This window comes from Ptiloglossa arizonensis, chromosome 2, assembly GCF_051014685.1.
Source record: "Ptiloglossa arizonensis isolate GNS036 chromosome 2, iyPtiAriz1_principal, whole genome shotgun sequence".
NCBI classification, from domain to species: Eukaryota; Metazoa; Arthropoda; class Insecta; order Hymenoptera; family Colletidae; genus Ptiloglossa; species Ptiloglossa arizonensis.
In genome coordinates this window covers 19,511,406-19,538,810 of record NC_135049.1, presented here as the reverse complement: position 1 = coordinate 19,538,810, position 27,405 = coordinate 19,511,406, and the positions used below count along the sequence as shown (strand labels likewise).

General features: G+C 33.6%; 2 protein-coding genes across 13 annotated transcripts; one reads left to right on the top strand and one right to left on the bottom strand.

The window, feature by feature from the left end:
* Positions 1-343: 343 nt before the first annotated feature.
* Positions 344-2,142, bottom strand: Ppv (Protein phosphatase V). The gene is made up of 7 exons (XM_076327422.1): positions 1,800-2,142; positions 1,571-1,666; positions 1,232-1,439; positions 1,039-1,118; positions 852-957; positions 616-777; positions 344-535 (listed from the first exon to the last, which is right to left on the bottom strand). Exons 1-7 carry the CDS (start codon positions 1,866-1,868, stop codon positions 345-347), a joined length of 912 nt encoding a protein of 303 aa, XP_076183537.1. The 5' UTR covers positions 1,869-2,142; the 3' UTR covers position 344.
* Positions 1,979-26,678, top strand: Shi (dynamin-1 shibire). Of its 12 annotated transcripts, none has more exons than XM_076327415.1 (20): positions 1,979-2,094; positions 2,933-3,613; positions 4,467-4,540; positions 4,984-5,133; positions 5,208-5,411; positions 5,487-5,679; positions 5,758-5,967; positions 6,264-6,281; positions 6,534-6,733; positions 6,833-6,978; positions 7,053-7,210; positions 9,311-9,337; positions 10,679-10,850; positions 11,161-11,406; positions 11,974-11,985; positions 12,752-12,958; positions 13,223-13,398; positions 14,152-14,277; positions 17,010-17,105; positions 26,538-26,678. In XM_076327415.1, the coding sequence occupies exons 2-20, from the start codon at positions 3,450-3,452 to the stop codon at positions 26,599-26,601; spliced, it is 2,643 nt and encodes an 880-aa protein (XP_076183530.1). In that variant the 5' UTR covers positions 1,979-2,094; positions 2,933-3,449; the 3' UTR covers positions 26,602-26,678. The 12 variants fall into 12 exon arrangements, with proteins under 12 accessions (XP_076183530.1, XP_076183521.1, XP_076183523.1 ...); XM_076327406.1 differs by having other exon boundaries at positions 14,089-14,277; XM_076327408.1 differs by lacking the exon at positions 6,264-6,281 and having other exon boundaries at positions 14,089-14,277.
* Positions 26,679-27,405: the final 727 nt, after the last annotated feature.

Here is a 27,405-nt window from a genome sequence, read left to right as displayed (position 1 = left end):
AGAAATCAGGCTGATGCAATGGCAGGTGCACTATGTATAAAAGTTAATTCTCCGACATACAAAAATGGATATACTTCCTAAAAATGTGTAAGAACATTTTCCCTGAACAGATAATCACACGATAACTCTGATTTCTAAGTGACATATTTTCTCATAAAAACATAAAAAATTTTTTAAACTAAAATTCTGGATAATATCATCCTTAGATATTCTTCGGTAAATTTTATGCTCCGTCATAGTACCAGCCTGTGTCCATCAACATGAAGAAACAGTCATGTAATTCCGTAAAACTTAAACGCAGATACCACTTTTCTGCATCCAAATAAATAGACCACTAAGTTAGATCACAAAAAGTATGGTGTAGTGGTTAAAGGTGGAATTACTCTTTCACAATCAGGCACTGCACGGAATAGCACTGGCTTTGTTCGATCGACAGTTGAGAAATGTAAAATACTAGCTATGTTACCACAACGATAACAATAATTTGGAGCTGACCACACTGTTACAAGTTTATCGTCAAACATGTATCTCAAACCTGTAAATAAAACAATAATAACAATTATTTTTCTAGTCTTGTATACTGCCATTATATTATACCTATGTAAAAATGTATACCTTCGTGAACCAATTGGTGAGCTCTACAAATAAGTTTAAGGTCGTTGTCCTCCATGAATGTATATGTCACATTGCTTCCAAATAACCAGCCAGCCCCGCGTGGACTAATAGTCCATGATTTGACATCTTCTGGATCTGACCACACCAAATCACAAAATGCGCCTGAAAGTAAAATAAAATTCACAAGTATGGTATAACATATCGTATATAACATTCTAAAATAATAATCCTAGTACCTTTATGTGGAATTTCTTGATTTCTTTCAATCATTCTAATTTGATCTAGTGTTCTAATGAGCGGAGATAATCCACCGTGTACACAAAGTACTTGTTCATCGATTAACTAAACAAAAACATTTATATTTATATGCAATGCATACACATATACGTATATTAAATTCATTTATTATTTATGAATACTAACGGCAGCAACTGTGAGCAAGTCAAATACCCTACAGCAGTACTTCCATGCATTAGCATTGCCATATTTGTTTTGACATTCATCTGCATGGGGAATAATAACAAAGGTAATTATTATGCATGCAGAAATAATAAACTGATATTAACTCATTTTTGAATGTGTTAATTTATAAATTCTGAAAAAAATATATACTAACCATAAAAACCATAAACATGAGTAATTTGTCTGGATTCATGGTTTCCTCGAAGTAATGTTATTCTATCAGACCATTTAGCTTTAAGTGTAAGAAGACGGGTAAATGTTTCTAAACTGTAATACCCTCTATCTACAAAATCTCCCATGAATATATAATTTGTATCAGGCACCTGGCCTCCATTACGAAATAATTCTTCTAGATCATAAAACTGAAACATGATAACCGATTTTAAATAATAATTAAAAAAAGTATTTTGTACTTCCAATGTCGAAATAGATATCGTTATCTGTTACAGATATCGACGTGATGTTGAGATTAGGACAAAAGTATGAAGTTTACCTGGCCGTGAATATCTCCACATACGGTTACTGGAGTGGACACTGGTTGAATATTAGATTCTTCTAGTAATAAGTCACATACTATGTCACAAAGTTTCTAAACAAAATTAACTTAATTATTGAGAGGCATACAGCACCTATAAATGTGCGTTTAACATCGTATCGAATATATCAATCAAATATATTCAAATTGATACAGCAGGGCATAATATTTCAAGTATATTATTTACCTTAAGGTCATTTTCAGGAAGGTACTTGCACTCTTTTGCAATCTCTATCCATTTATCGATGTCTGACATTTTGGACTCGTATTGCAAGAAAATACTGATCGCGCCCTCACTTACTACATATATGTGTACTGAATTTATAGTTGATTTCTATTTTCAACGATTATTCTACCGAATCAGTTTAAATCGATCTTTCGATTTTTATTCATCTTAGGCACAAGATTTAAACGTATTACTTAACGAAGGATCACGAATTGTCTTTCTCATCGTATAAGGTGCAAACACAACCTACGACAGGGTAAGATTACAAATTACCAACTTCAATTCTCTTTAATCCTTTCATTTTATTGGCTCTTGGTTCTATTCTATAAAATGAAAATATGCATGAAAGTGAAAATTTTATGTTTAAATAATTTAAAGAATTCTTTATTCTATTCTTATAAAACAATACCATATAATTTTTATTTTTTAACACATCAAAATATTACTTTTGCGCACTTAGATTACACTAACCAATAATATCGTTTGAATCCTAGTAATTTTTATTTTATACATAACTGAAAAAAGTTTAGAAAGATATTTGACGATTATACTACGCAGTCTCAGTTGTGTTTAAAATTGTTAACATTCCAATTAAATATTCTAGATATATATACTACATATTTATCGTATTGATTCATTAAATGTTTAATGGAAATGAGTTTCTTATCAAATAAATAATTCTAACTAATAAATTCACACAAATGAATTCTATTTTGAACAAAATATCCTATTTTACATTTGTATTTCAAATACTTCTTATAAAATAAAAATACGCCATGGAGACCAGTTATTTTAATTGACATTACTTATTTCAATCGGAAATTACAATAGAATGTATGATATTTGGATGAATGAAATCATAGCATACACTCAGCTACAGTATAAAAGCTATTTTCGTATGATAAACGTTTATCTATTAAGCATGAACCAATGGGACAATCGTTTTTACAAATGCAATTGTAACCAGAAAGTAATATTCTCATTGGTCACCGCCTACTTTCATAATGATTCTAAATGTTCCGCGCCAGTAAAAATATTTGCCGCGTAACGTTCAAAATCAATGAGGACACTCAAAAAGAAATTAATCGCGACAGGATCAACAAACGGCAAAAGGTGTAGTTCCAGCTTCCTTCGAGCACAAATTACAGTGGGAAGTGGAAAAAGGTCAGCAGCAGGAGGACGATATGGATTTTATCTCGCGACGAAAAGTGGGTCACAATGAAGGCGCCTATGCGCACGCTTCGATTATCGATTGAAACGTTACGTGCCTTGGTCCGTACACTGGATCTCATTTATATGAACGCAGTGGTCGTGGAAGTTTGTGGTGTGACTTTCTCGCAGTAGGGCAGTGGCTGACATCTTTCATTTGTGATCCGTTCGCGGTCGCGGTTTTTGGAAAAATGCGGTGAAATTCAATGTAGACCGACGTGCCTTCGCGAAATCGGCCATTTTGGTAGTGCGTGTTTCACGAAAACGAATAGGATCGCTTCTGGCAGCTACCCTCGACGGTTGTGCGTGGAAGTGGTGGCAGCTCGGTGTCGCCCACAGGACACAGCCGTAAAACTGAAAACGATCGTGTTCTTGGGTCAGTGAGCAAACAGCCTCGACAAAATGGCAGGAAACGTGGGTATGGAACAGTTAATCCCAATCGTGAACAAGCTGCAAGATGCATTCACACAACTTGGAGTGCACATGCAACTCGATCTACCACAAATTGCTGTGGTAGGTGGTCAGAGTGCAGGAAAAAGTTCTGTTCTTGAGAACTTTGTTGGGAAGTAAGTATCTCATTTTCGATGATTTCAGTGTCTTTTTTCCAGTAAGATGTTCCAAGAATTATATATAATAGCTAGGAGAATACCCAGACGATTCATGAAAGGCGTGGCGAACTACGCCACGTTATAGTTTTAATATCCGTCATCAGTTATTTTAATTTGTCTATCCCCCTTTTCTGTACCCCTTTAGGTTAACTATTTTAATCTCTATCGATCGTGACATGAAAATCAACTATATCTTTATGATATGAGACCGCCTACACTGCGACCTGTCAAACGGTTATTCTTTCTCGTTACTATGATAACTTTTTCGTAGAATTGCCCCAAGTATCCTTTGCAACAATCATTCATTTAATTATTCTTAGTATAGGCCGTATAATCTTACTTTCCATTAACATGATCAATCCAAACTCATACGTTAATGTAAATGTTAATAAATTTATTTTTAATATAGAAATTTCTAGATTAACTTCATAAAAATCGTTTAAATATTATATATTGTATAAAATTTTACTGTCATACAATAGTTATTACAATACTGTGAGAAGTAATTAATTTATATAATGGAGAAAAATATTAAAAATGTGGTTATTAAATTTACAATTGTAGTACAATTATAAGATACATTGTTCTTTGTTGGCAACTATTCTTGTTTAAGATCTATATTTTTTACATAAAGCAATTCCAATACCTAAATGATATAAGAATGTCCAATCAATATTTTATTCTTATTCATTTTATAATTTATTGTCATATTCAATATCTTTTTGTGCAACATCTAAAATATATCGCTATATATTAACTTTTTATTATACTCAAATTATCATAATTGTAACACTATAATAATATTTTTCAGGGATTTCTTACCTAGAGGATCAGGCATTGTAACCAGAAGACCACTTATCTTACAATTGATTAACAGTACAACTGGTGAGTCACATAGATAACTAGATTACAAAATTATATAAATTATATATATAAAATATATTTAAAAGTAGAATTGTTAAAAATAAAATTCTTGAAATATAACTAGGTCAAATTATATAAAAACCTATTTTCATATATGTTTCAACATGAATACTTTTTCTCTAATATTTTCTAAAAATTATTCATTTTTCTGTAAAAGTTTTTTGACATTTTTAATTTTTATAAAAGTTCATTGTTTATCGTATAAAGTGTTATCTATAAAATTATCATATTTCCTGTGACAGTGAACTTTTGATAAGTAGGAAATCAAGCTCATTGTGAGTTTCATTATAAAGTTTATACAACTAAAAATATTTAACCAATATTAGATTATTTAGAAATTTACTTAAGAAGAGCATACTATAAAAATTCTATAAATTATTTAATGTGTTGTTTCTTCTCTATAGAAAATGCTGAGTTTTTACACTGTAAAGGTAAAAAGTTTGTAGATTTTGATGAAGTACGGAAGGAAATTGAAGCAGAAACAGACAGGGTTACAGGCAGTAATAAGGGTATTTCTAATATACCCATAAATTTAAGAGTATATTCACCTAATGGTAAATATATTTCTCATTGTTCTTTATACCAATACATACAATCACATACTAAATTAATGTTTATTATTGCTTAGTTCTAAATTTAACTTTGATTGACTTACCTGGTCTTACAAAAGTACCAATTGGAGATCAACCACCAGACATAGAAGCTCAAATCAAAGCTATGATTTTTCAATTTATCAAAAGAGAAAATTGTCTTATATTAGCAGTAACTCCAGCAAACACAGATTTAGCAAACAGTGATGCTCTTAAGCTTGCTAAAGAAGTAGATCCTGAAGGTATATCTTTACTCATATATAAGATTTAGTATTAATAACTACAGACAGAAATTTTTATATTGAAAACTTCTTAAGGTGTACGTACAATTGGTGTTATTACAAAATTGGATCTTATGGATGATGGTACTGATGCAAGAGACATTTTAGAAAATAAATTGCTACCCCTAAGACGAGGTTATATAGGTGTTGTTAATAGGAGTCAGAAAGATATAGAAGGTCGAAAAGATATAAAAAATGCTTTAGCAGCCGAAAGAAAATTTTTCCTGAGGTATAAATCATTAATAAAGAATAATTGCACAACTTAATGATTTAACAAAATATATGTAACATTCTTTTCTGCATTTAGCCATCCATCTTATCGCCACCTAGCAGATAGATTAGGAACACCGTATTTGCAACGAGTTTTGAATCAACAATTGACAAATCATATCAGGGATACTTTGCCAGCATTGAGAGACAGATTACAAAAACAATTGCTTACATTAGAAAAAGATGTAGACCAATACAAACATTTCAGACCTGATGATCCTGCCATTAAAACAAAAGCTATGTTGCAGTAAGTACTTTTATAAATATATTTTACTGTACGTGATGTATTTTATTATTATTGTAATTCCTTTAATATTTTGATTGTTTAATATAATACAATTTTAATAAATCCTTATATTTACAAAGGGAAAAAGTTACACATACTGAATGCATACATAACAAATTTTATGTAAAATGTTTTGCATTTTATAATGTACTCGTAAATATTATTTTTACAAACTAAACTTACCTTTTGTAGTCTTCTTTTAAAGCACATCATGGGTGGAGGGTCTTGACATTTTAGAGCTTTTTCTTATTTTTCAGATCAATTCAAATGTATATGTAGGTATTATATCTTTTTCATTGTTTTTAACAATGTGTGTATTATTTGCATGACAATTTTAACACATTGTACGTTTTTATTTAACCTACTAAATGGTGAAAAATAACAAATGTTTTCAAATTGTAACATTTTAATAAAATATATTAAATTTATAATTTTATCATATTAAATGTTGTGACTCTCTACCCATATAATTAATATTAATCTTTTATGGTTGTCTATACACTGATTAAAAGAAAAATATTTTTAAGGATGATACAACAACTTCAATCAGATTTTGAAAGGACTATTGAAGGTTCCGGATCTGCACAAATCAATACAAATGAACTCAGTGGAGGTGCTAAAATAAACAGATTATTCCATGAACGTTTTCCATTTGAAATAGTTAAAATGGAATTTGATGAGAAAGAATTGAGAAGAGAAATTGCTTTTGCCATTAGAAATATTCATGGTAAATTAATGTTACAATCTTAACACTTTTTTATAGAACAGAAATACATTGATCCTCTTTTTGGTTTAAAAATATATTAACACCTGTGTAATGTCATAGGTATCAGGGTAGGTCTGTTTACCCCTGACATGGCCTTTGAGGCAATAGTCAAGAAACAAATCAATAGACTCAAAGAACCTAGCCTAAAATGTGTAGACTTAGTTGTGCAGGAACTCAGTAATGTTGTACGCATTTGTACAGATAGGGTAGGTGAACTTTTTCCTTGTTAATGAAATTTGAAATAATTTATAGTTTATATAATTCTTATTTTGTATGGCAGATGTCACGTTATCCTAGATTGAGGGAAGAAACGGAACGTATCATAACTACTCACATTAGGCAACGAGAACAGATGTGCAAGGAGCAGTTGATTCTTTTGGTTGATTGTGAACTGGCATATATGAATACGAATCATGAAGATTTTATTGGTTTTGCCAAGTAAGTTATTTAAATGTTAAATTATATGTTTTTGTAGTTACTCAGCAAAATCAAGAAAGTAAATAATACGATAGAAAAATTTTATTTTTAAAGATCGCACATTTAGCGCTATATGTTGTTCTTTTACATTCATGACTGCAGCTATAGTTTTTAATGTATTCATATCCAAAAATGTTGATATTTCTCATTTGAAGAATGTGTCTTTAATCTTTCAAGTATTCAAAATAATCATACTATTATTTATGATTTCCGACAATAAAATCTCTCATATGTATTAATTATTAGTTATGTTTATGCAAATCTTTCTAATATGAGACAAGAGTAATACAAAATTACATGTTTATACAAGGGAGTCCACCAGAAACAGAACATACAATTATTTCCATTAGTACCTATTTAGCTGGTAAAATAGTGTACTTGAATAGAGAAGGAATTAATGTATACGAATACAAAGAAGGAAATTATATTTTTTTCTACAGGATATTGTTTTAAATATTCTATAACCTAGATATAAACGTATTTTATTGTTCAATTAATTGATTATATTATGTTTTACAGTAAATGATCAACTTTACCAGTCAATAATATCAGTTTTAATATACAATTGTAGATTTAAAATGTTCTTTCAATTCCTTCTGGTTTAATTTCCAATTTGAAAACATATTGATAAATTGTGATAAAAACAGATTAACTTATTAAAAAAGCTATGCAATTCTTTATAATATTTTTAACATCAGATAATTTGATATTCTACTTCTGGTGGATTATTCTATAAGGTTAATCTCTAGAAAAAGTTCTCTGACTTGCAGAAATGAATTATATATTGCATGACAGATGTAAATTCAACACATAGTATAGCTCACATGATGATAATATGCTTTACTAATACAGATACAATATTTTCTAAAAATATCGTTTTGTTAAAACATTTTAATTTAGGTTTCCTAAATGAAAAAAAGATAATAATAAAACTCACAGATTACATATACAGTTAGTTACATTAGTTTGCTTGCTACATTTTTTTTTTTTTTTTTTAATGCAAATTGTGTTATGTATGTTGATATGTATTTGAGTGTATATCAAATATATATTCACATATATAATATATGATAATACCGTATTTTCCTGAATTAAACAAAGTTTTTATTACAAATAAAAATATAAAATCTGTAAGTATAAGTTAAATTGCTTTTAATAATATACACTTAATTATATTAACATGGTGTTTGTAATCAGGTTCATACGGTGTATGTCAAATGTGCATGCTTTGCTAAAATCAGTTCACATAGCAAGCTTTAAACTAGCAAATATTGTTAGTCCATTTTGTCCTTCAAAGCTAAGGTACACGTTTTTTGTATCATTAATAAGTAGTAGAATTTACTGCTGTTCTGTCTATTTCATGTATATTTGTATGGCACTTTGTGTCATATATCTATATATATACATATATATATATATATAGTCATATTAAAGTGTATCTCATATTTTTCTTCTTTGCAATATGCATACTTCTATATCTTAATTCTTTATTTCTATCTAACGAACATAATTTTTGTTCATTTTTCTATTTTATGTATTCGAAACTTAATTCATTTTCAAAATTGAAATTATTAAATAGAATGCGAAAAACAATTTGGAAATGAGATATTGTAAACATTTTTTTGTAGGTTTAATTTAATTTTCATATCATCTCTATAGTAATATTTTACTTCGGCTTTTCATTTTTTGGAACATACCACGCGAATCCTAAAAAAACATTTGTATATTATGTCTTGTGTTATTATATGATTAAGAATAATTGAATCAAAGTATCATAATATTATAACTTCTGCTGTAACACATCCTTTTATATCATTAAAGGCAAGACATACTCAATATAAAAAATAATCCCTAATCATCAGCTATTGGTCTTGACTATGATTAACTGTTGTGACATTTGTACATTATTAATATTGCTCAAATTAATATTTTGTTACAAACATTTAACGTATGTATGTCTTTCCTTCAATAACATAGCATATACACATCTCCTGACATTTGTTTCCATTCATTAATTCTTAATACTTCACAATTAAAGAAATAATTTAATTATATCGGCAGCGCGGCAGCCAGTAGCCATAATGCAAGGTAAGAATTATAAAGTACATTGGAACAAAGATTTACACTACATTTTTCTTCCTTTACCATTTTCACGCTCTTTATTTTTTTATGCTTATTCTTTATTTAACTTTCCCTAGCATTCGGTTATTATTTTTTTTTTATTTTTTTTTTTTTTATTCTTTTCATAACAAAAAATATAATCCGTAACATAGTGATTTCCAATTCATTTTTATATTCCATACCATGAAAAAAATATAAAGTGCATTTTTTTTTAGCAAATTCTTGTTTCTTTAAAAAATAAATCAAAATACATTATTCATTGTTCAACATTTTATTAATAATAGTTTATTATATAGTACAATTGTAAAAATTATATTCATACATGTGTGTATATGTATATACCAGTTAAATTGTAATAATGACAATACAAATCAAATTTTAATTATTATGTACAGAGAAAATGGAAATATAATTAATGAAAATGAACAGAAATCTTGTCAAACATTACACACTATTACGTATAAATTGTTATTGAGTTTTCTTTGCCTACACTTTTTATATAATTTTACATAGTGTAGAATTTGACCATAATTTATTGAAAATTTAACTATTTTAATTTTTTGTATATATTTGCACAAAACAAATATACTACCAAATGAACCATTCATTGCTTAAATCATTCGTAAATGCTCCAAATTGTATATTTCATACAGCACTATCAAATTCTTTCACCATTTCTGACTTTTTTCCACAATGAATGTAACATGCGCTTATGCAGTTCTTTATGCATTATGATTTCCTAAATTACCGCAGTGTTGATTAAGTAGTCATGATATTGTGTGTATTTTCATGTTATAAATGATGTGCACATCCAGAAATATACAAGTGTAACATTTAATGCTGTATGAAAGAGTATATGCATGGAATTGGTGTGGTTGTATGTTATAGTTTTCATATATAAATTGAAACAATTTAAAAGGTAAAATTACATTCTTTAAATTTTATTGGAGTCTTATTATAATCAATTATAAATAAAAAAAATATATTGTCCATGTAATTATCCTATCTGTATTCTTATTTCTTTGTCATGTTTCATTTTTAATGGTTTTATATTGCAAATGCACATGTTTTGAAAATTTTAATTATTTAATATATTTATAATTTACTTAGCAACAAATTAAATTTGAAATTGTGTGAACGTCTGTGTAAGTTAATAAAAAGTTGCTAGGTTTTTCCCCTACTAGTTCTTTTTATACAATAAACTAACAAGTTTTTGTGGCAAGTTGTTATAATAAATTTTTGTACATGGGTATTAAAAATATTTTCTTCTATTTGACATTTCATTATACATTATTCCTTGTGTTACAGTGCGCAACAATCTTCAGAAAATGCTGTTAAGTCTGGGCGTCATACACTAGGCAATCAAGTAATACGTAAAGGGTACATGTGTATTCATAATCTTGGTATAATGAAAGGTGGTTCCAGAGATTATTGGTTTGTCTTAACATCAGAAAGTATTTCTTGGTTCAAAGATGAAGAAGTAATTATAAAATTTTAATTATACAGAGTGCTTCTCTCACCAGTAGACTTCAAAAGCGTGCTGCCGTCGTATTTTGTTTCTCTTTTATAAATATAGGTGTCCCCACTTCAGTACTCGTGGTCGTCGACCAATCCCTGACACAACAGCAACACCCACCGACCTCTAAATCGACAGATTACTGTATACAAATGTGAGACTTCCGCCGCGAGTTTAAATAGCGATACTCCTTTGGAACCTACTAACGAGAGAATCACCCTGCAGTATAATTAATAATATATCAACACCATTCACGTTTATTATTTTTTTTTAGGAACGTGAGAAGAAATATATGCTACCTTTAGATGGGTTGAAATTGCGCGATTTGGAACAAGGATTCATGTCTCGACGTCATTTGTTTGCTTTATTTAATCCAGAGGGTCGAAATGTATATAAGGATTACAAACAACTTGAATTGAGTTGTGAAACACAGGATGATGTTGATTCTTGGAAGGCCTCCTTTCTCAGAGCTGGTGTATATCCCGAAAAATCAACTGAGCAAACAAATGGAGAAGGAGAGGTGAGTTTTTCTACATTATTATAAAATTAAATATACTGCATATATAGGGTGTATCACATAGTTAAGATGGAGCATAAAATGTTTCATTAAAAATAGAAAATTCTATCTTTTCATGATTTTACTTTTTTCATAAGTATAATTAATGGCACACTTTAATGTACGTTCTATATCGTATTATGTTTCATGTAAGCTATATTTCATTGGATCTTTGTCCGGTGTAATGAGAATATCTAAAGTAATTTTTCTACTATTTTCTCTAAAATTTACAAGATATAACTGGAGAATTTACATTCTTATTTGCTCTATACTATCAGATATGAAAATCTAATACAACTTCTAATTAACCGCTACTGCAAATTAAAGTATTCTCGTCACTTGATACTCCTATCTTTAACAAAACAGTAGATACGAATCATCCCAACTTTGTGACACATTCTATATATTCAAATAAGTATTGTTCTTTGTTTTTATTCGTTTATTTATACCGGTGAAAGGACAAGATAGTTATTACGAATCAACATACATTTTATTTTGTTTATTAGAGAAGTTTGTTTTGATTTATTTTAGGATAAGCAGCGGGTGAGTTAATACAAAAAAACGTAATCAAAAATTTTTGTTAGTATTACGTTTTCAAGTGTGTGGTGGTGTGACATTTTAGAAATGAAGTATAATAATAATTTATTTTTAACATTTTTACAAAATATCATAGTTTAAAATATTATATGATATTTTGAGCTTATTTTGATTATTAGAGCTTCATAATAATAAAAGCTAATTCTACTTTAGCATCAAAATATATAATAAATTTTTGCTTTTTATAAAGCGCAATAAACGTGTTAAAAAAACTACAAAATATAAAGCAGCTCTTGCATTTGAACAAAATGATTTTAATATTAATAATATTATATTTTAACACAAGTATAAATTGCACAATTTGTGTATTTGTTAGTTTCGTAAAGAATTAATTAAATTCTTACATTGCAATGAATGTTTCTTGCCTCTAAATCAACTAAAGGAAGGATATGAGGTTGGTACGATTGTAAGATCTTGTAGACATACAAAATACTGAACACTCACACAAATATAGGACACCTCCACCCGACTCTGCTTTTTAATTATGAATATAGTATGCTACTAAAATACGTATGTGCTGTTTATAATAATACTTTATTTTTATTTTTCCTGGCAGCATTTCTATTTGAACATAAAATCAATAACACTTCAATTATTGCAATTGCAATTTTTTAAATATTTTTTACGTATCGCAACATACCGTAAATATACAATTTTAACTTCTTTGATTGTTGCTATAATTATATAAAACTTATAATTTACGTATTTATAGGGTGGATCAGAAGCTCAATCGTCTATGGATCCTCAACTGGAACGTCAAGTGGAAACTATTAGGAATTTAGTGGACTCATACATGAAGATTGTTACAAAGACTACTCGTGATCTGGTTCCAAAGTCAATTATGCATTTGATCATTAACAATGCAAAGGATTTCATTAATGGAGAGTTGCTGGCACATCTCTATGCAAGTGGTGATCAGGTAAAAATGTATATAAGTTTTAAATATTCTAATTGTAAGTACCTACAAAGAAATTTTGTAATATAATATTATTGTATTACCTTTCTTTAATTAAATATTGATGTCCTAATAAATCTTCTTTCCCTTCCCTTCTCTCAGTTCACCAAACTTAATAAATGTGCCTGTCATCATTATTTTATCATATTAGCCTTTTTGTTTTTAATCCACTTTGCAATTTAACTTTGTTATTTAAGTTAGGAATAAATTACTTAATGTACATTACAGGCTTCAATGATGGAGGAATCACCCGAAGAAGCACAAAAACGGGAAGAAATGTTGCGCATGTATCATGCCTGCAAAGAGGCACTTCGTATTATTGGAGACGTTTCGATGGCAACAGTTTCCACCCCTGTGCCACCGCCAGTGAAAAATGATTGGTTGGCGTCTGGCGAGAATCCAAGGTAACAATTATGTTATTATTTTCATTGTCGCTTATGCATTTAACTAATTTGGTATCTTTCAATCTTGTACTGCCTGCTTTTGCCACATACACTTGAACACCGTTGAAACAGTCTTGGGTAAGAGCTACTATGTTACTAATTACCTTTATTTTTCTTTTTTTTTCTTTTTCTTTTTTTTTTTTTTTAATTCAAAACCGTAAAAAGAAAAATTAAATTTGTCCATACCTGTATATACACTTTATATGCTTCGTGTTTTTTTATTTATTATAGAAAAGAACCTCCTACCCAAATTTCGATTAGCAGATTTAGTTTGTGCTTATGTACACATGTATGCTCAGTTATATACTTATTAGCATATAATGCAAAATATCATTCATTCTTTTATATATTCCAAATATTTTTTGTCTCTTTCAACCTGAAAGTTAGCATTTAAACGAGAACGATTTAAGTTAAAACAAAAAAACATTCGAAAAGTCGTTTGCTATTATCTTACTCCCTCTCAATGAATATTAAGCCTTAAGTGTGAATTTCTCAACTATATTTGTACTATGCTCGTTCACCGGAGTCCGAAAATGTATTATTTCCTTAATTTACTATTTTCAATTAAAATGTTTCAGTCGCAAGTCCGATATTTTTGTATGTTATATAAATTCTGTAGCTATTATTTATTTCGTAACGTATCTGTTGCAGGTTATCACCACCATCCCCTGGTGGGCCAAGACGTGGAGTGACACAGCCACCACCTCTTTCTAGTTCTCGAGCGCCACCACCGGTTCCGGCAGGTAGCCGGCCAGCACCAGCCATTCCAAACCGACCTGGACCCGGTGGACCACCACCGACGCGTGCTACACCTGGCCTACCGCCTCCTCTAATACCATCGTAAGTACAAAAACAACTCACGTATAATTTAACAGAAATATACCTTACGAAGTTTAGTATTAGAAACCATTAAAGAGATGCATAATTTGAAGCACTCTGTACTGTCAAGTATCTATCAATTGTCAAGTTTCACTCATAAGAAATTTTTGCACAACAACGTTCTGCCAGTTTGTGTCAAGATAGTCCTGTGTCTTTGTAACGAGGTGAAGGTCCTTTTGATATAATCTTCGCTAAAATATTCAAATGGAAATTTGCAATTGCTTCTTCATATAGCTTTGTGTGATTGGGGCTTTGGGTGCTAACGTCACTTTCTATTGCAGGCGCCGACAATAAGTCTTCGCACTAACTCGCCTATTCGCTACTAATCAATACATACATATATATATGTATATATAAATATATATATGTATATATATAGATTGCATCTAGTCAGTGTACATTTTACACGAAATACAATTTCCTAATGCTACATGTTCTGTCTGCATATATTACAGATTATAAGATCACTGTTAATTAGGGGTGTGTAATTTACAGTACTTACATTAGCTAGTGACCAACAACAGCTCCCAAGAATTTTGACGAGTCACTTATCTCACCTGCCACGCATCTAATCCGTATCAATGACCCGCATTTGTTTTCGAGTGGTCCAATTATTTCGTAAGAACGACCAAGATTTCTCATAATATTTCGATCGTTTGTCTTTTAATAATGTCTCCAAGACTTTATGCTCATTTTCAAAGTCATTATGAACGAAATGTATGCGATCTCGTACACAAACTTTGCACACCTCTAATTAAAATCCTAATTGTCTATGATTACGATTAATCGGTACTAGTGAAAAGTCACTATGTACAAATTGCGCTCATTCCTAACAAATAAAAACTAGAGTGATATATTTCTTTCATTGTAAATTAGTTCGACGGAATTGTACATGATGCCTGTATATACAACTAAAAACGTTGTAAAATAAATGGTCTTGGGTTCTTATCACAAGTGGATAAGTATGCATTTGCTTACTAACAGCATGACATTTTAATTACAAAGAATTCACTCATGGAATACATTTACATGTGCTTGAGAGACAATACTTTATTTAACGTGAAAGAACTATGAGAATGTAATATAATGATACACGATGGTCTTGCAATACATGTTACGTCTGAAAGCTTTTAGGTCTAATACCGTTTACTCTCTTTCTTTCTATCGTAAATATCGATAAACTGTATTGAAATCGGTTTAAAATTCTTGTTAATCATTCACTAGGGACAGATATGTCGGTGCCTGCATTTAAACTTTTTTTTTTCAAAGGAAGCTTACAACACTCGATCGTAACACGACAATTCCGCGTAGTACGCGTAATCCGTTTTAACCTTGAGTTTTGGAACCGTCATCTTTGTTATATTCATATCTTTTTTATTCGACTGATTCTTAATCGCGCAATACCTGTTTGTTATTTTCTGTTTAGATTCTCTAATAACTTATTGAGCGTATAGTTTCGATATTTGGAGTCCCTACCTTTCTAGAGACAATTAACAAGATGAATATAACAAAAATTAATTGATAAGCGATCCAAAAAATAATCGAGCACTTTTGAAAGGTTATTACTTAGTAGTTACTTTTATTCTAGAATGAGTTAGACCGCAACCAACTGTGAGAGTGCCTTTACAAATTGGTTTAAAATTATATCTTTATATATAACGCTCGATTGTTGAGTAATAAATATATTTTTGAAAGTGTTCAATTATTTTGCAAGTCATCTATATGGTTCCAGTTGCGCAAATACAGGCGACATTGAAATATTTGCAAACAATAATCTTTCAAACGTTTCGATCCCAGTATTGTATTTCCCTTTCCAAGATCAAATAGCTTCTTTCTCCCTTCGATCATTGGAGCAATAATTGCACGCACACGATATAACCGGGCATAAAATTGCAAAACAAATCAAATTTGTATCGTTCGAGGTGTACAGTAAACCCCGCTTGTATGTACCCGCGTAGAAGCTACACGGAGTCATTCCCACCGTTGTTATTATTTGTTCAATGCAAACGATAAATCGTTGGTCAACGATCGCAAACGACAGTGATCACCATCGACCGGTGAAAATAAAAAATTTCCGCGTTTATCGTTATATTCCCGCATGAACGTTACCAAAATATTGCCGAGGATCCAAAAAAAAATTAATCCAAACGTGTTCCAATTCGGACGATTTTTGATTAAATATTGTTCAAAAAAATTTTAAAAAACCTTCAATCGTACAATAATCGAAATAAGTTTGGATTTATTTTCATCGGGAAAACCTCACCGATTCGTTGATAATATTATCGCGAAAGTATGATAAAAAATATTTAAAAAAAAAAAAGAAAAAATTGCATTAACAAGCGCCACACCGATATACTCGACGTAGTAGTGTTGCTTCGAAGTTTCGATCGTCGAACATGTGTAATGCGAGACTCGCTCGCTGTTGCTCTGTCTCGCTCGCTCTTTCCTACTATTGGTACTGTGACAGTACCGTGGGAGTCTCGACCTCGGTTCGAGACAAGAGACGTCGATGCCTGTTAGAAAAAAATAGAAAAAGAAAAGGTTGCTCTCCCCGAATGTATGTAAACGAGCGGACCCGTTTCGGTGACATACAAACGGGGATTACTGTACAGTATACACTATTAATGCATTTCATAAGGCATTGGAAAAGTGAGATCTGTGGTAAAAGCCGAGTGTACGTGGTGTATGTTTAGTCGTGGGGGTGCTCTACAACAGAGGGTGACGCAAGCTGCGACGCAGGCCGCTGCTAACGCCGCTGTGAACGAGCTGATGGATGCATTCAAGATCAAGTAAATAGACTTGCTGTCCATACTTTTCTATAACGGAGTCTTACCCTTAACCACCATTACGATGGGTACTCTTATTTAAGTTGCGCAAGTAGATTGGTAGACTGTTCAGGGTTGAGAATGAACACTAATTCGATGTCCTTACTGTTTTTCGATAGAATTTTCAATAACAATTTTTGCGCGTAACCGTTGTTTCTTTCTTCTTTGCTCTCTCTCTCTCTTTCTTACACGGACATACGTACACACACACACAGACGCAACAGACACACGTACTCTTCGTTACCCTCCCCTCTATTCTCTCTTGCATGGTACGAGAAATTGAATTAACAGCGATGATGCCTTCGAAGATTGTATATCGTTACTAATATACGTGCACATATATACAGAAAGAGGTGAACACTCTGTGAGTGTGTGCTTGTTGCATAATGCTACGTAGAAAACTGGAATTAATGTAATATGTCTCTGTATATTTGTAACACGTGTAATTTTTGCTTCGTGGCGTTCCATGTATATTACTCTAACCCCCCTTTCAGAAAGGATTAACTATTAAAAAATTAAATACCGTATGCTTTAACGAACCGTAGAATAACCAGCGTGCAATTGTATAATTATTCGATGAAATTGTCCAATCGGATAGTATCGAAGGATGCAGAAAATTTCAGAATCTAATGTAAAAAGAAAAGGTATATATATATATACATATATATATACACACATATATATATATATAAATTTGACTTCTGTTTCACTTTCAATGTCGAAACTGCGCGCGCAGAGCAGCGTGCGATCTTCTTGCTGATAGATGTATAAAGACAGTATATCTTCAATATAATTGTATCTCCAGTGAATCTATCCTGGAAAGTCTACCAGAACCCTATAATGTGATCAAAGGTAGTTTCGATTAGACGGAATTCCGTTGCGAATGAGAAACGTTTTGTATCATAATAGTCACGGTGAATTCATCGATTGCGTAAAAAGAGATTCGTTTCGAAATTATTCCGTTTTTCTTTTGTCTCGCTCGTCACGGGCAAAAAGAAAGAAAAGAAAAAAAAAGAAAAAGAAAAAAAAAACAGAAAATGTCATGCTGTTGGGAAAATGTCGAAAAGATTGTCGAACGTTCGTTTCATCGTGTATCGATCGATCTTCAAATCGGCGACAAAACTGTGTTAATACCGAATAAGTTTAAGTATCGTTAAAAGAAAGAAAAGAAAAAAAAGAATTCAGTCACTGTTTCTCTACCTCTTAAGATGTTCACCGTATTTTAGTTCCATCTTAGCCGTTAATATTAAATACCGTACGAAGATATACATACATAACTAGCTAATCCCTATGAAATATTAACGACAAAGAAAAAACAACAACGTGCTCAGACATAGGATGTGATATAGCGTAGAATGCTTCGAGGATTTTGCATGAAAATCCTGAATCGCGAAACCCTCTCTTTCACTCTCTCTCTCTCTCTCTCTTTCTCTCTCTTTCACTCTCTTCTCTGTCTCTCTATCTTTCTCTCTGAATAGGTCTAAACTGACACTAACTGATACCGGATCAGAATAATTATAACAGTAATCGCATATCGTTAACAATGTATAATGAATGTGTATTACGCGACGGGCGTTCAGGAGGAGCTGCGTGTTGCATTACGAAGGAACGTGTTTCCTAGGCTCCCCGACCGTGCTTGGCAATTTAGTTAAATTGTACGTGTATATAAGGAAGAATATACGATGTACCGCGTTCTTTAAAATTGGACGAATTCACGTCCCGCGAAGCAACGTGCTTCGGATTTTGCGTCGTATCCATTACTCGACGATCGAAAGCACTTCGACTGTACGATAATCGTAATATTTATATATAATTTACATATATATTTATATATGGATATATAAATATAAATGTACATAGATATAATTTTGGATAAGATTATTGTAGGGGAACTTTGAGGGGGGCGGAGCATTTTATATTTATTTGAGAAACAGCCCGCGGGATTAACTTAAATTATGTTCCAAGTTGCACATTGTTTCCGCTCGTTGAAAGTGCTGAAGAAAAGTTTAGAGCGTATGCATATATTTCGAACGTGGAGTAAAATTTTGTTGTAAACTCTTCCTTAGAGATCTTCAAGTTCTTTTTTCGATAAATTTATTATTATATACGATAGAATAATTCGTTTTGCCCTCGTGTTTGTCAGGTATGATAATCTCACGATCAGTGCTGCGATTAATTCGTGTGAATCTTAAAACGTAAAGTATATATCCCGTGTAGTAGCTTACGATTGACCCATCCGCGGAATTTGAATCGTTTTGTGGAAAAATTAAATTAAACAAAATCCCGTGTACGTAACGTATTCGAACAAGTCAGGCTTCTACACATCTCTGCCATTACTATTAATAATATCGTAGCTAATTTAAAAGTACAAATGACGTATTCGTATAAACTTAGACATGCACCAGTTTTCGTCGCAAAAATTAAAAAGAAACGTTGCATTGTACGCGGTTCGTGCACCAGACGAGTGTAATAAAATTATAAAAATGTTGTTACACGGGTAAAATATATTCCGGGCAATTTGAATCTAAAATTGTAAAGTATTTAACGGTAGACGTTCATCCAACTCGAAGATGTCAGTTCTACAGATTCCGTGGACGGGTTTTTAGTTCTTGTTTCGGCCACGATCGATATTGATCGATGGCAAATCGAAATATTAAACCACGTACGCGATTCGATGTTGCTCCGTTTCGCTCGCGCAAGATTCCCTATAGGAAACGCGTGTATCTACCCGTAAATATTTCCGAGAAACGGTCTCACGGTTCGATCGCCAGCAACCGAAAGCGTGGAACGCGTTATTGTCGTCGTGCGACCGATACTACGCTAGGAGCGAGTTCGATTCTTCGAATGTCTCTGCGCAGTGACGCGCGAATGACCGAGGGCAATGATCGAAGTGCAATTACAGAAAAGAAAATATTATTTTTCGTTACAGCAGAACGTCAAAGGTCTACCTGGGTAGATAACGACATTACGAGAGCATCGACGACGATGGACTCGCGTTTACTCGTGTCACTGCGCCCTTCGTGTTCGATCCTATTCGAGAGAGAAAGAAAAACACAAATAGGAAGGACCACGAATGAATGACCGTCTTTGTTCTTCTGCTCGATGGCGATCGTGTCGATTCTCGAAGCTAAGCGAAAACGTGCACGTCGCTAATTCCTTCGTTTCGATATTTTAAAGGGCCTAACGACACCTGGCGATGATTGTCCGTTCTAGCATGATTTTCTTTACGCTAAATTTACCATAAGATAGATACTCTTCCAGAGCCGTACGGCGTTCGCTTGTCGCTCGATAGTTCGCACGATGCCGGTCGAGGGGGCGTACCTTGTCGATATAATCACGCGAAACGTTTGGGATGCACGGAATCAATCGCATTCTCGCGAAAGCACGTCGCGCTCGCGTACCCGACGATTGATCGATCGATCGTTCGCACTTTAACACGAAACACCAGTTGAATCGTTACGTACCAATTGATTTCGTACGAACTATATATCGCGTACGTTGCATTCATTGCAGAACACCAAAACGAGGGTACAGAGACAAAAGAAAGACCCACGATTAGCCACAAGTGGTATTATTGTAATGTTATTGTACAGAACTATCTATATATCTGCATATATAGATATACAATGCATATACATAAAACACGTACTAATCATTTTATGCACTGTAATGACAGATTTGAGTAGATCGTACGTTGAAATTACAGAAATAATTACGATTACGGTATTATTATTATTATTATTACTATGATTATGATTAACGACATTATATTATATACTGTATAGGATTAAATGGTAACGTTACTTGTTTCAGTAGCGTGTAACACGTTCCATGTTCCGGTAGATTACGAGACGATTTATTTTCGAGTTATATTTTAGACGTTCCTTTGAGACAGGTCGTTCATGTTGCACGTCGAAAGAGACGTTAGAAATATGTAGCTGTAACGAGGCGTAGCGTTCCAACAACTGGGCATATCAGATAGATACACACGCTGAAAATGATCGTTCTTCGGTGTGTCCAGATTCTTCGATGTTGGTCGGCGGTAATATTGGGGGTTCCACCCTCCGTAATCGTGCAATCTTTTTTTTTTTCTATTACTTTTTCCGTCGATCATTGCCTAAATTTACAAAAGTACAGTATTGCCTAAGAATTAGTCGCAGGTTCGGTACCTTACGAACCGTGGCAACTTCTCAGACACGGTAAATGAAATTCGATCGCTGCTACCTCTTTGCCTTTGTACACGTCGGAGACAAAGTACAGTTAACGCTCGTTAATCGGACATGTTTAATATTGCTCCGTTCGTTATATATTAGTCATTCTAATTCGACGTTGTTCAAATATGATCGTGTTTGGTATCGTTTTCATTGTAAGAACCTCACTAGTTCGAACAAAGCAACCTTATAACGATAAAATAAAATTTTTTTATTTTTCTTGCTTCAGTGATTCGGTAGTCGACATCGATCGCGACTTGGATAATTCAGAGGGACGATAACTTTGTGACAGTTTCTTAGGTTATACTGTACGCATTATCGAAAACAGGTTCTCACCGAACATATATATCGGTTTTTATCAAACGTACGAGCATTCAAGGAGACAAATTATTTCATCGATAGAAATTTACATCGTGAATGATACTGGCTGGGTGGAATCTTTATTACAAACGTTACAACGAAAGGCGATAAGTGATGAGACTGTGATGCGGCAAATCGCGAAGCTTTCGATAGTCTTCGCGACTTCCCATCGATGTTTCATTTACACTCGTGCCGTCAATTAAACGATCAACCGATCTTTCGTTCGAAAAAGCCTTCGTATAATTGTTTATTTATACTTCGTGTATTGTGAGATCTGTAACGGTACACCTTGCGTATCGAGCCTAAACAAGAAGGGTCCTCGAGAATATAGTCTCGACTTTTTGGGACTATATATAAATCCAATGGAACTAACATTGACGATGTTTAGCGATGTTGCCGTTAACAGTACTAGAAACCACTAACAGATGGATGCAAAGGAAATAATAATTAATCCCCATGTAAAGACTAGAATAATATTGTTATCGTACCTAGCATTTAACCGTGGAACCGAGTAAGCGAATATGCGCGCGTTTATGGCAGACTGATTAATTTGGACGCTCTAACCTCTTCAGAGACGTATTATATTTTTCGTTCGAAACGAACCAAATTTTGAACTGATATTAATCCATGACATCTGCCAATCTTGCCGCGTTATATCATTGGAGAATTCAATCGTGAATAAATATTCATCGTAAGTCTCAACAAGCATCTAATTGTTAAACATTATTAGTTGCGTACCTAAAGAGTGTGTAATTATTTAATACTTATAAAATATAAATGTTACGTTTGCCAATATCTTAATATAATATTTAATGACTTATCTACGTGGCAAAACGAATTTGTTCACGATAATAAACTAAAAACATATCCTAGTAGAATGAAAAAGTAAAAAATATATTTTGCTTACGATACTGTAGGTTTTTGGTCACTATTTTTACAAGGATAGCAAAGAAATATTAGCGAGGTTACAATGACCAAAAACGTTCGATAATAAACCGGTGAATATTTATTCACTTTGTGAAACAATCGATGCTACGACGATTAATTAATTACGTATACTTATTCATAATTTTAACGATCACTTCCATGCTTGTAATACTTAAAGTAACTAACGAAAACGAAACGTACACATATGTGCCAGTCTTGCTGAAGAGGTTAAGTACTGAGAAATCGTGATCTTAGAGCGTACCTAATCATTAATTTACCAAGTACCCGGATACGTTCGAACGAAAACTTTTGCTCGTTTGCTCGATTCGTTCGTTCTTCGTTTCGTTCGATGTGTATTTGCGTATCGCGTACGCGAGATCGCTCGCGTTTACCACGAATTCGTATTTTTTTTTTCTTTTTTTTTTTTGCGCAATAGAGAGAGGAAGAGGAAAGAAAAATCGCGCGGGAACCGTGACCGGTGAACGGACACACGTGGCCGTGACTCATCCATCACGCCACGGATTATTATACATGCTTCCATCTAAGAGCCTTAAAACTGTAGCAAAGTTCTAGTTACAAAAGCTTACACAACACCGTGTAGCGCGAAGCTATGTGTGATCTTCTTGTACACCGCGGGCCGAGAGCATATACGTAGAACACGAAACGCACGTAAATTGTCGACGGAGGGAAGTATCGACCGCGGATTAAAGAACGGTAAACCAATAAAAACGGAAGCGTATGTGATGGAAAGTTGATCGACGGAAACCGCGACTAGCGCCACGATTCTTCGCGACGTTACTTTCGCGAGGTAATTGGATCGACGTCACGGGCGAAACCTAAGTAACCCACGCGCCATCAATGGAGCCCTTTGAGAGAACGGAACGGGAAATAAAAGAGAAAAATAAAATAAAAGCATCGACTAATATCCAAGGTTTCGCGAGACACGCCGGCTCCCCGGCTAGTTTTGATAGCGCGTAGTAGCGTATTCGTGATAATTTTTATACCTGTTAAACGCATGATTTTTATAGAAACTTTTTTTCTACGTCCGATAGAACGGCGGCGTTCAATTGAATTATTCGCCGATCGAACGGTCAATTCGCATCCACCGTGTATTGTTGTACAAAATCGCGCGCACCGGGGACAAAGAGGGGCGCATTGACGGGGTTACTTAGCGAATCACTTTCGGATTGTTGCACCTCACGCGACTCACACACGTTTGTAATATCGCGCGGGCACGCACGCGCGCGCGGTATTCGTACACTGTTTTCCTGCAATATAAATGTGTATATAGGGAATAACATGTTATAGATTATAAATATATATATCTCTATATATAAAAGAATGAGAATTCGACAGAAAAAGCCTGTAGTTAACTGACGACCGGAAACGCATTTCCGCCCGTGGGAGTATATATATATATACACATATGTATATTCGTTGTAATTAACGGGCTGGTTTCTATTATCCGGATATCTTGCAAATGCTTTTGTACGTTGTGCCGACACGACGGATTTGATTTTCAATCGCTAACACGCTGATTTTTCATTTTGCTGATTACGCGACGAGTTACTTTCCTTTTTTTTTCTTTTAGAAAGTTTGAGCTATTTTTTTTTTCAACGAAAGTGCGGAAGACCACGATTTTCCTCGCACGCTGGAATGCGTATTCGCGTTCGTTTTTTCTTTGATTGAACTCGCCCCTCCCCCCCACGTCTGCTGACCTTTAATACTCCCCCCTTACGCATCCAGGATCTTGTGAAGTAATACCAATAAAACTCATTATATTTATGTGCATTGAAAAAGACGTTCGAGGTTCTGGTTCGGTTCATGTGTCATTTTAATAAATGAATATTTAAAAAAAAAGAAAAAAAGCGAAGCTCGAGCGTTCTTTCTATACGTACATTCATTTTTGCATGTGTTTTTCGCTACTGCTTGAGCATGTTGTGCAAATCTGTTGAATTTTCCTTGGGCATATCATCATTCCATCCGTGTTGCTTTAGTTGTATTGTTTATTTATTTATATAAGTGCTCCTATTTACGTACTTCACGTTGCATAATCATCCGTTCCGCATTGTCATCGTTATTACTTATGTCCCTCTTGAGGCGATGATCTATTCGTCTAGTTCGCGTTCCGACATGTACTCGACAATATTACCTATGTTTTCATTATCAGTTTCACAGCATAGAAAAGATGTTCTGTTAGTAATTACTTAGATCAGATGTACGTCTCATCGATTTCGATAATTGCAAAATATGTTATAAAGAATATAATTTTAAACAATTTTGTCCTACACATACAACCCCCGTTCAGTCCTAATTTTTAAAATATTAACAAACTTCCTTTGCTAGCATTATATCGAATTGTATATATAGTGTTTAATGATAACATAGGACGAAATCTTCGAACCATAAATGTAAAAAGAGAATTTTGCTTTAATCTACGACTAATGTTAAAAACTACAAAATGTATGTAGTTCCATAGGTTTGAGTACAAATTTCAATGTTTGAATATTGTTTGAAAATAACGTACGACGAAACTTTTGCATAATATAAATATATTGGTCCGTGAAAATAATTATAAATGATTAAAGATGAATACATCGTCGTATTTTCTAACGAAAAAAATGTGGTTTAAATACAAGATACATAAGGAAACTAGGTCTGAGCGGGGGTTATACGTGAAAAAAAAATTGTTCATTTGTATAACACATTTGAAAATCATCGAAATCGATGAGGTGTCATTCTTATTTAAATAATGACCGTTTTGTTTTATGCATAAATACATTCGCACGTTTATCACTTGGTTACGGTATAAAAGAATAGTATTTCCGGCGTCTAGTTAAATTCGTTAATTTTTTTACGGTGCTGACTTTTCCCAATGGAATTTCAAATTTAACTGGACGTCGATCAGACATTTTACGTTCAGCCCTTTAAATACGGAACGAGACATTTTGGCGTTGTCGATATTGAATAATTTCTTCATTTTTGGAGATAGAATATTTATTCTCATACGAATATTATTTCTTATACGAAATAATATGTTTTCTTATTTATATTCAAATCGAGGTCTTTGAGAAAAGTATGACGACCCATGGATTGAAAGTGAATCGTTGATATCTCTCTCGCACTCGTTGTGTCTTGTTCACTTTTCTCGTCAGGCAGTGCGCAAGATTCGAACGATTCTGTTCATAATAAACCATAAGACAGTGTGGATAAAATCGTTCGAAACTAGTGTAAGATACTGGCCCCTGATACGAGATCGAAATCACTACCCAACCCGCTTTCGAGCGAACCGGCGGAATCCATTTGGTCGCTTAAAAGTTGGAATTGCTTTACTGCGTTTAGGTAGTCAAGCTTCAGAAAATTGTTTGGAATTTATCTATTCTATCGTTAGTTATTCGGTGAAAGCTTCGTCGAAATTTCATTGAGAAATTTTAATCGTCCCGGAAGTTACATTCAGTTATTGAAGCTCTTATTAAGAAAAATCGACATTTTTCTATTTTCAAAGATAGAAATTATTTTCCCAATTTCAATATCTTTTGAAATTTCTTTTTTCGAAGTTCTCGACGCTTCTTAGATCATCCTGCCAAGTGTACGTACGCAAAGTTTGAAGAAAATCTTCGGACCCGTTTTCAATATTTAATTTTCACCATTAGTTTTTTTTTTCCAAAATTTTATTTTGAAATTTTTTAAGGCTTACTATTCGTCCAGATTTCGTATTCGAAGGGCAAAAAAGTCACGAGTTTCATCACCTTGCTTTGTCTCTCTCATTCTCTCTCTCTCTCTCTCTCTCTCTCTCTCTCTCTCTCTCTCTCTCTCTCTCTCTCTCTCAAAAAGCACACGTTATATCGCCGCGCGTGCTCAACATCACCAGAGTATTTAATCACTGTCTGTGTTATAGGCGTCCCGTACCCAATATTCCTCCCCGAATCCCCGACAGACCGTACTACGGCCGATTAAACTGAGCTAGTCCATGGAGAGCACACGACACCTGTGCGCATCCACGCCTGAGAGTATACGAGGAGAATGTCATTCCGAAACGAGCCGATGACCGGGAGACACGGGAGACAGACAAGCTCAGGATTAAAGCTGATGTGGAAGGGACGTCGCTCGACGTTCGAACACGTGTGTACAACACGTCGAGTACCGCGGTGGGATTCTCAGATCCCCTCCGGGATCCTGGACGAGTCCTGCGCAAGGTCCGCGCCCTCTTTCAGTCGCGAGAAAAATCGTGGACGAGAGGAAACATCCCGAAGGAGGGATTAGCACGATCCACGACGGAGCAGGGAGGAACAAGGCTGTGCCAGAGAATAATTAAGGAAAAAAGAAAGAAAACAAAGGAAAAATAAAAAAAAAAAAATAGAAGAGAAATAGAAGAAAACGGACGAAACGAAGACTGCAGGGGGAATCCCCTCGAGCTCCGAAGAATTTTTACTGGTCCAGTCTGTTCGCTCGATGATCGGCAGCCAGAGATACTTCGGTCGCTTCTATTTCTTTCTTCTCTGATCATAGTTCGTCTTTTATGTTTTATTTATACCATTAGTAACGCGTTAGGTTTACATTCGTAGCTGCTAAGTATTAAAGATGGCGCGCTCGATGCGCGCGACCAACTCCGGTGGAACGATTATGTTTGATTCGTAGCGGTGACGATGAGGAGAGATGCGAATCGGTGGTGGGGAGTCTCCCGACGAGAGGTCGGGCCACGATCGTTGAGATTCGTGTGTTTACGGTCGTTCGTTCGGTTACTGCACGGAGCTATCAGTATTATA